The following is a 10069-nucleotide window of genomic DNA, read 5'->3' on the forward strand; positions in this document are numbered from 1 at the left end:
CCTCAACATGATGTGACCTTGAGAAACTTTCTGTCCCACAGAGCTTCATGGAACCCAAGGAAGGGCTGTTTGTGTTCTCTTGGGTTCATCTCACCTCATGCTTGTGATGTACGTCCTCAAATCTCCTCTGAACAGTGTGAACTTTGACTCTGACCTCCTCATTCTGTGTCCTTCCAGGGAGGGACAAAGAATGTCTCCAAGCTGGGGTGAGAGGGCAGTGCTGGGAATGGTGATTTTGAGGGGCTGCTCCAGGATGCTTGTCCTGGGGCAGGTTCTGTGGGTGCTCCGGTGCCCGTGGGCACAGACCAGACCCTTCTCTGCTGATGCTGAAGATCTCCCAGAGGAGGCATGTCTGTAGAAGAAAACAATATTCTTCCGAATCTGTTACACCTGCAGTGTTTGCCTTTACAATGGTGTTTTCACCTCTGTCTCAGGTTCTTGGACACACCCTTGAGGAAATCCTTGGAAGAAGCCCTAAGCCTTCAGGCTCTGCCCTGAGGAGATCCCTTTGCTCTATGGAAAGGCTGTTGTGGAGGCAGCTCTGTCCCACAAGTGCCCACTGCCTGTCCCTGCCTGCAGGCACAGCACTGCCACGCAGCACCGCTGTGACCAAGCTCAGAGCCCTCAGGCCTTCCAGCAAGGCAAGGGGTGAGGAGGAGAGTGTGGAAGTGGAGAGAGAACAGCTCAGGGAGATAAAGCACTGGTGCCTGGTAGTGCTGCCGTGCTGGGACTCTTTTCCCCTCCACCCATGCCCACAGGAACTGTCCCTGCAGCTCCAAAAAGGCCTTGGAGGAAAGAGATCAGGAAATAAAAGTTCTTGAATATGCCTTTATTTTGTTGGAACACACAGAGAACACAGCTCCTCATTTACACAGACAATCAGTAAGAAAAGAAAAGACCATAAATTAAAAACAGAATGATTCGATTATCCCAATTGAAAAACCAGCAACACCAACAACAAATACAGAAGCCTGTCTGGGCCTGCCATGATTTGCAGGATAACTGCTATGAAGAAGGTGATGAGCAGCTCATTGATTCAGAGAACCATCCAGATATCAGTTTCCACACTGCATCCTTGAGCTGCTGGTTCCTCAAGCTGTAGATGAGGGGGTTCAGTGCTGGAGGCACCACGGAGTACAGAACTGACACCACAAGGTCCAAGGATGCGGAGGAGTTAGAGGGGGGCTTCAGGTAGGCAAATGTTCCAGTGCTGACAAAGAGGGAGACCACGGCCAGGTGAGGGAGGCACGTGGAAAAGGCTTTGTGCCGTCCCTGCTCTGAGGGGATCCTCAGCACTGCCCTGAAGATCTGCACGTAGGACACTACAATGAAAACAAAGCAGCCAAACAATAAACAGGCAGTAACATCAAGAAGCCCAACCTCCCTGAGGTCAGAGTGTGAGCAGGAGAGCTTGAGGATCTGAGGGATTTCACAGAAGAACTGTTCCAGAGCATTGCCCTGGCAGAGGGGCAGGGAAAATGTATTGGCCGTGTGCAGCAGAGCATGGAGAAACCCAGCGCCCCAGGCAGCTGCTGCCATGTGGACACAAGCTCTGCTGCCCAGGAGGGTCCCGTAGTGCAGGGGTTTGCAGATGGCAACGTAGCGGTCGTAGGACATGATGGTGAGGAGAGAATATTCTGCTGAAATGAAAAAGACAAGCAGAAAGACTTGTGAAACACATCCTGAGTGGGAGATGCTCCTGTTATCCCAGAGGGAATTGGCCATGGATTTTGGTACAGTGGTGGAGATGGATCCCAGGTCAATAACAGAGAGATTGAGGAGGAAGAAGTACATGGGGGTGTGGAGATGGTGGTCACAGGCAATGGTGGTGATGATGAGGCCATTGCCCAGGAGGGCAGCCAGGTAGATGCCCAGGAAGAGCCAGAAGTGCAAGAGCTGCAGCTGCCGTGTGTCTGCGAATGCCAGGAGGAGGAACTGGGTGATGGAGCTGCTTTGGACATCTGCGTCCAACAGGCACTGGTCAAGAGGCACTGTCAAAAGGCAACTGTGACAAGTTAAGGGAGATGTCACTGAGCATAATCAAAGCCATTTCTCATTCCCCTCTCCCTGCTGCTCACACCCTGTCCCTTTTCTCGCAGCCCTTCCTTCAGGTCCGTGCCTGCAGCCCTGCTCGGTGCCGGCTGAATGTGCCGGGAGGAGCAGTGCCTCTGCCCGCTGGCTGCGAGGAGTCAGCCCTGCTCTGCAGCAGGGGGTCATGGGGACGGTGGGGACAGGGGACACTGCTGGGGATCAGCTTTGTCCTGGGGAACTGCTCCTGGTGCAGAAGGGCCTCACAGCATCAGCACTGGGCAGTGCTTTTGGCTGTCAGAACTGCTCACCATCTCTGCTGCACTCCGGGGGAAGAGAGGGAGTCCTGCAATGTGAGGTCATTGCCTGTGGCTCAGTGCAGAGAGACGGGAGCTGCTCTGTACCTCACTCTTGGTCTCAGCTGCCCTGGGATTGCACCCTTCTGACACAGAGGGGGATCACACTCCTATGTTCCTCTGAAAAAAACACCAGGCCCAGCTGAGAGCAGAGGGATCTACTTCACACCACTCAATGCTACACCTTTTCTTAAGGTCTGAGCACCCCACTATCATCCCAGGGCACACACGGCTCCTTCCACCCACCCAACAACAATTTCTCTCTTGCAGCATCTCTGCATTTCTCCATGAGGCTTTCAGGTAACACCAAGATGCTGTGGTAAACATTTGCATAATGGAGGGAAGCTCAGAGCTTGGAAGGAAACCTCAAGGAGAGACAAATGTCCTCAGGATGGCATTTGATTACAGGAGATTGAAGTCCTTCCCCAGCCCCACTGACTGCATTGCCCACAGCCTCACAGCTCAGAGCAAAGCTGGGACACGGGTTCCCATGGACACAACGGCAGGAAAGGAGCCACCAGGGCAGTGGGGGACTGTACAGCTGCAACTGCCATCCCCAGAGAGCCTGGCAGTGAGAATGAGAGAACAACAGCAAGAACAGAGACAAGGGGAGAAAGAGGGAGAAAGAGAGTGAGGGTCTGGCTGCGAGAGGCCAGGGCAGAGGCAGCCGGGCACACAGACAGTGTTCCCCTTCCCCAGCTGTGCTCACCCCCTCCCAGACACCAACCTTGCCGGGCAGTTGCTCTCAGCCCCTGTGCTCTGGAGAGGGCACTGGAGCTGTGGCTGCAGAGGAGGGGGTTCAGCCCTGGAGCCCAGAGCCCTGAGGGCAGAGGCTTTGCTGGGGGCGAGAGGAGGCAGGGGGCTTGCTCAGAGGAAGGGGCTGCCCTGCAGGGGAGCACACAGAGATCTCTGAATTCTACCTCCTGCAACATTGCTGTATTTATTCCCCTCTCATTTCGTGATCCAATGCCTTCTGATCGACATTTTCCTCCTGAGTGGTATTTCCCTGTCCATGCCTTTTCCCTGTCAGTGCTCACAGACCCCATCTGACCCTCTCTGCTCTCCCCCAGCCCTACACAATCCTGCCTGTTTGCCGGGTAAAGCTGGGCACAGGGTCTTGTTTATAAGCAGAAAAGGACAGCACAGACTGAGCCTGGTGGGTCCAGCAGAGGTGATGCTGGTGGTGTCCGTGGGCAGAGGAGCAGCTGGAGACACTTTAGGAGGTTCCTATCAGACCTACTGACCCCTCAAGGACACAGCTCAGGAGTCTCAGTGATTTGTTCAATCATGACAGCCTCTTCCATTTCTCTCCTGAAATTCCCCAAGTGCAGGGAAAGGAAAACACAGACTCAGGGGAGTTCCTTATCTTTATCATACTCTGCCCATTGAAATGTCCTCTTAGAAATAGCCTGCGGGGGATTTTGAGCTGAGAGCAGTCCTGACTCACACAGCACCCTCTTGAAAGCAGAAAGACCCTCTTCTGACAGTAGTTGCTTCTTCCACCCAGAGCTTCTCTCTCTCCCACCATGGGGAACTCACTGACCCTGTTTTTCTCTTTCCACAGGAGAGACTGCAAGAGCCCTCCTGACAGATCCCACAGGCTGTGGCTGTACCAGATTTAGGAGATCCCTCCAGGAACCGCACACACGTTGTCCTGCACCCAGAGACTCACCTGGAGAAGGGCTGTGAAGATCTTTCTCCAACTGAAGCCTCCTCTTTCCTTCCATCCTCCTTTTCCCCTCTCTGTGCATCCCTCCTCTCCCCTCGCTGCCTGCAGGCAGTGCCCTCAGCCCTGCTGGGCTTTGCAGAGGAGCTGCTCCTGCCCAGAGATGGCTCTTTGTAGCGCTGCCCACTTGCCACCAGCTCCCTCCGTGCCAGGAGCCCAGCCCAGCTCAGCAGCAGAGGAGCAGCCCAAGGCAGCCCTTTCTCTGCCCCCTCGGGGCTCCCTCCAGGTGTCTCTGGGGCTCCAGGGAACCTGCTGAGAAACAGCCTGAAGCCATCCCTGATGTTCCCTCCCTTAGGTGGGGAGAGACACTTCTGTCCTGCAGTGTCATTGCTCCAATTAGGAAAAAAAAAAATGGGCCATGAGGATCAATATTTTTGTCCCAGCATTAGACAGGACAACAGGAAAGTGACAGGTTTGATCTCATTACTCCGAGCTTGGGGGACCTGTTTCATTGAGTGAATTGAGGAATCTGATCCTGGGTCTTTAGACCTGGGGCTGGAAAGACACTCAGCTCTCTTTCGTCTCAGCCGCTTCTTTGTTCCAGGCAAAGCCTTCACACACTCAGGGTCTTGGACGCTTGGTCCCAGGTTTCTTCATGGCAGGGATGAGGTTGCCTGGTGCCACCGCTGCAGGGCTTCAGCCCCAGTGAATAGCAATGCCCTCAGCCAGGGGCACAGACAGGAGGAGCTGGAGCCGTTCCTGGGGGAGACAGAGCTGGGACATGGTCACAGAGATCAGGAGAGATGGTCTTTTGAAGGACAGCATCCTCCAAGCTCTGCAAGGGTCCAGGCTGTGATTCAGTCTCAACTTGAAAGGCCGCTCAGGGGCACCACGCTGACTGTTTGATGCTTCAGATACAATTAAAGAAGAAACAAAGAACCTGTGTGGACACTGCTGGAATTGGGAAGAGCAGGTGTAGACAGGTGTGAGATTCCCTGTGTCCTCTTTACCTCTGTCTTCCCCAGCAAGGTCTCCCAGGCCTCTGTGACTCAGGGCGGGACTGTGGAGGAGGTCAACCATTGGTGGGTGGGGATCAAGCCAGGGATGACTTTAGCAAAGGTAATCCTTCCCAGTCTATTGCATAGGAGGGGCAGCATTGCAGGGAGCTGAGAGAGCAGGGTGATGTCACAGTGAGGCCACTCTCCATTGTCTTCTAAAGGTCATGGAGACGTAGAGAAATGTGGGGCACCACTCCCACATTGCCTGTCCTTTTCAGAAATGGCCAATGGATGAGCAGGGGAATGAAATGCTCGGCCCCAGACCTTGTCCACCAGGATGCCATTTCTGAGTATCAGAAAGAGAAGGGGACTGGATTTCTCTTGGGCAGATTGTGTCTCTCCTTTCTGCAACCCAGGTCTTCTATGACTCTACTCTTCCATGACCTGTACCATTCATTACCTGAAACTTCCATGACCTCAATCCTCTATGACCAGATGTTTACATTGTCTGCCTCTCCTGTGACCTAAGCCTTCTGTGACCTCACTCCTCTATGGAGTCTTCTACGACCCAATATTTATATGACCCTTCTATGACTCTTTTATGACCCAAGTCTCTTATGTCTTGGCTACTCAATAAATGGTGCTCCTCTGTTCTTTCTATGACCCAGCATTTCTATGACCCAATGCTTATATTATACGAGTACAAGTGAACTCTTCTGTGCCCCAACTCTGTCACCTAACTCTTCCATGAATTCTCTATCGCCCAAATCATCTATGATCTGAGTCTTCTATGTCCCAGCACTTCTTAAACACGAGCCTTCTATGACCCAACTCTTCTCTGACTCTTTTATGACTTTCTATGATCCGACTTCTGTGACCCGACTCCTCTATGAGCTGCATAATCTATGACCCAACTGTTCCATGACCCAATGCTAATATGACCTTTCTGTGACTGAACTCTTCTATTACTCCTCTATGATCTGACCCTTCTCTGGCCCACCTCTTATATGTCCAGGCCAGTCTATGACTCCTGCCTTCTATGACCCAACCCTTCTATGACCTGACTGTTGTCTGAGTTTTCTCACATGACTTTCTATGACCCAAGACTTCTCTAACATGAATCATCTATGCTGCAACACTTCAATGATCAGCCTTGTATGACCCAACACTTCTATGTAACTTCCAAAACAAACTCTTCTATGACTCACCTCATTAACTCCATCACCCCACTCTTCTATGACTCCTCTATCACTCAGCTCTTCAAACACCTGAGCCTTCTGTGAACCAAGCCTTCTACGACCCAACACTTCTCTAAACTTTCTATGGCTTTCTATGACCCAACTCCTCTCTGATCCAAATATTCTATGACAAAACCCTTCTATGACCAACCTTTGTATGACCAGACACGTCTATTCCCTGACACTTCTATGGCCTGACCCTTTTATAACACTATGGCACAGCTCTTCTGTGACCCTTCGTGACTTGATTCTTCTATGACTTGACTGATCTATGACTCATCAATGACCTGACTCTTCTATGACCGCTCTCTGACCAAACCCTTCTAAAACCCAACTAAATTCTCAAACTTCTTTGGCTCAGCTCTTCCTTGACGTAAGTATTCTGGGATCCTTTTGGGATCTGAATCTTCCATGACCCGAGACTTCCAGGACCCAACACTTCTATGAACCTTCTAAAACTGAACTCCTCTATTACTCCTCTATGACCCAATTCTTCTGTAACTGGACTCTACTCACACTCAAGTTTCCTGACATTCTTCTAAGGACTGACCCATCTATAACCCTACCCTTCTATGACCCAACCCTTCTACAATTCCATGAAGCTGTGTGAGAGCCTTGGCAAATTCCAAACACAGGCCTGTATTTGGAATTACATGTAATTACTGCTCCCAATTTAATGTGGCAATGTGAGAATGTTCATAACACCACTGTCATTGCAGTCAAAGCCAGATCTTCCTGCCCAGGGCTGGGGGTCAGACCTTGGCCATTCTGCTTCACCAAGCAAACCCAGGCTTCTCTCAGCATCACAGCTGCCTGCACAGCACCTTTGCCTGCCTGCAATCATGGCCTCCGATTCTCGGCTCTAACGAGTCCCTGGGGAGGCTTTGTCAGGAACAATCCTCACTGAGACCAATTAATACTTCAAGATACTCCAAGTTCTGCTTTTGACTTCTTGAGATGTTTCTTCAGTCTTTTCTAAGGAGCTGAGATTCCAGCACTCATCAGCAAATCCACCCTGGGTCTCATTAAAATACAGAAAGCCTTAATGAGCTCTTTCTCTGCCCGGAGATTTCTTGAGGTCTCCAAGCCTTGTACAGCTCCTTGGAGTCATTTCCCGGTGTAGTTAAAGAAGAAGATTTCAAAGTGCACCTAAGAAATATATATTCAGCTCCGAGAACAGATAACAGAAACATGGGCATTGATGCTGAGTGCCACCTCAGGAGGTCTGGGCAGCATGGAAAAGCATCCTTTGAGGTCTGACCCTGCGTGGACAGCAGTGTAACTCTCCTCCACAAGCCCACCATTTCTGGCAGTGACCACATGGGACTTGCATCCCTTTCCCAGAGAAAGGGCTGCCTTGGGCTGCTCCTCTGCTGCTGAGCTGGGCTGGGCTCCTGGCACGGAGGGAGCTGGTGGCAAGTGGGCAGCGCTACAAAGAGCCATCTCTGGGCAGGAGCAGCTCCTCTGCAAAGCCCAGCAGGGCTGAGGGCACTGCCTGCAGGCAGCGAGGGGAGAGGAGGGAGGCACAGAGAGGGGAAAGGCAGAGTGGGGTGGGAGGATGCTGAGAGCTCCCTGAGGGAGGAATCCTTGCATCTCTTAGTGCAAGGCAATGCAGCTTCGGTTCCTGGAGGGATGTCCTAAATTGGGGCACATCCCACAGCTCAGGGTATCTTGAAGTACAATTCTCACTTTTTCTACAGCAGAGGAGGAGGATGTGCTGCAGATCAGGGACTTTGCACTGAACCATCAGAGGGACACAACACAATGCCCGCCTTCTGCTCATGGCTGTGAGGGTGTAAAGATTGATTTGCACTGGTGGGTTCCATGAGCTTTCCTTCCATACAGGGTCCCTGTGTCCCAGTGTGCTGAGACAGAGACTCTGCACGTTCTACTCTCAGCACTCAGACTGTCAGGGGAGTAGATCACGGTGGGGTGGGAAGAAGCTGTGAGTGGAAGGAGAAACTCCCAGCAAGGCAGGGTCCTTGTGCTTCCGAGAGGCTGCTGCATGGGTCAGGGCTGCTCACAGCTCTGGATCACCCCTTTAATATTTCCAAAGGGATGTCTCAAGGAGAAGGTCAAGGCAGGGATTGCTATAGAGAGCTGAGATTGTGTTTGCTCTTTCCTTTTCCAGGGAAGTAGGGAGGGGGAGAGAAATACAGAAGTAGAAACGGAGCACTCAGGTTTTAACAAGTCATCAAGATTCCTGAACTACAGCTCTGAGTGGTCAGTAGGTTGACCGAGACCCTGGTAAAGTGCCTTGAGGAATTCTCTGCCTACGGACAGCACCAACATCACCTCTGCTGGACCCATCAGGATTGTTCCGACCTGTCCTTTTCAAACCCCAAGCAGAAACACGCTCCCAGGCAGTGCCCGACAAACAGGCACATTACTCTAGGGCCAAGGTGAGTGTACAAAGATTTAGATGTGGTTTGTCTGTGCCGACAGGAAAAAAGTTACGGGACAGGGAAACACCTCCAACGAGGAAAAAATCCAGGCAGTAGGTAAAAAAATCAGGGAATGAAAGGAAACTTAAAGCAGAGGTGTTGTGGGAGGGAGAATTCAGACAGCTGTGTGTGCTCCCCTCCAGGGCAGCCCCTTCCTCTGAGCAAGCCCCCTGGCCTCCTCTCCCACCCAGCAAAGCCTCTGCCCTCAGGGCTCTGGGCTCCAGGGCTGAACCCCCTCCTCTGCAGCTCCAGTGCCCTCTCCAGAGCACAGGGGCTGAGAGCAACTGCCCGGCAAGGTTGGTGTCTGGGAGGGGGTGAGCACAGCTGGGGAAGGGGAACACTGTCTGTGTGCCCGGCTGCCTCTGCCCTGGCCTCTCGCAGCCAGACCCTCACTCTCTTTCTCCCTCTTTCTCCCCTTGTCTCTGTTCTTGCTGTTGTTCTCTCATTCTCACTGCCAGGCTCTCTGGGGATGGCAGTTGCAGCTGTACAGTCACTCACTGCCCTGGTGGCTCCTTTCCTGCCATTGTGTCCGTGGAAACCCGTGTCCCAGCTTTGCTCTGAGCTGTGAGGCTGTGGGCAATGCAGTCAGTGGGGCTGGGAAGGAGATGAATCTCCTGTAACCAAATGCCATCCTGAGGACATTTATCTCTCCTTGAGGTTTCCTTCCAAGCTCTGAGATTCACTCCAGGATGCAAACCTGTCCCATCACACCCTGGTGTTACCTGAAAGGCTCATGGAGAAGTGCAGAGATGCTGCAAGACAGAAAATGCTCTTGGGTAGCTGAGACCAAGAGCGAGGGACAGAGCAGATTCCCTAACTCTGTACTGAGCCACAGGCAATACTCTCAATTCGCAGTACTCCCTCTCTTCTCCCAGAGTGCAGCAGAGATGCTGAGCAGTTCTGACAGCCAAGAGCACTGCCCAGGGTGGGAGAAGGAGCTATAAAATCCCAAACCTTTCAGCCTGCCTTCTGCCCTCTCTGCCTTCCTTGTCCCTGGCAGTGCAGATGCTGACAGGTCCTTCTGCACCATTAACAGTTCCTCAGGACAAAGCTGATCCCCAGCAGTGTCCCCTGTCCCCACTGTCCCCATGACCCCCTGCTGCAGAGCAGGGCTGACTCCTCACAGCCAGCGGCAGAGGCTCTGCTCCTCCCGGCACATTCAGCCGGCACCGAGCAGGGCTGCAGGCACGGAGCTGAAGGAAGGGCTGTGAGAAAAGGGACAGTGTGTGAGCAGCAGGAGAGGGGAAGGAGAAATGGCTTTGATTTTGCTATGTGACATCTCCCTTGACTTGTCACAGTCTTTTGTCTTTTGACAGTGCCCCATGTCCAGAGGCAGCAG

General features: G+C 52.4%; 1 protein-coding gene across 1 annotated transcript; it reads right to left on the minus strand.

Annotated features, from left to right (window-relative positions):
• Window positions 1–1005: 1005 nt before the first annotated feature.
• On the minus strand, window positions 1006–5130 carry LOC128850585 (olfactory receptor 14A16-like). Its single transcript, XM_054055541.1, has 2 exons — window positions 5061–5130; window positions 1006–1991 (listed from the first exon to the last, which is right to left on the minus strand). Exons 1-2 carry the CDS (start codon window positions 5128–5130, stop codon window positions 1006–1008), a joined length of 1056 nt encoding a protein of 351 aa, XP_053911516.1.
• Window positions 5131–10069: the final 4939 nt, after the last annotated feature.

This window comes from Cuculus canorus, unplaced genomic scaffold (assembly GCF_017976375.1).
Source record: "Cuculus canorus isolate bCucCan1 unplaced genomic scaffold, bCucCan1.pri scaffold_105_arrow_ctg1, whole genome shotgun sequence".
Classification (NCBI taxonomy): Eukaryota; Metazoa; Chordata; class Aves; order Cuculiformes; family Cuculidae; genus Cuculus; species Cuculus canorus.

Excerpts from the sequence above, each read along its gene's own strand:
- LOC128850585 (XM_054055541.1), bottom strand. The coding sequence starts at position 5,130 with ATGGTTGACCTCCTCCACAGTCCCGCCCTGAGTCACAGAGGCCTGGGA. Across the intron at positions 1,992-5,060 it reads CCTTGCTGGGGAAGACAGAG|TGCCTCTTGACCAGTGCCTG; the intron begins GTAAAGAGGACA and ends GCCTTTTGACAG.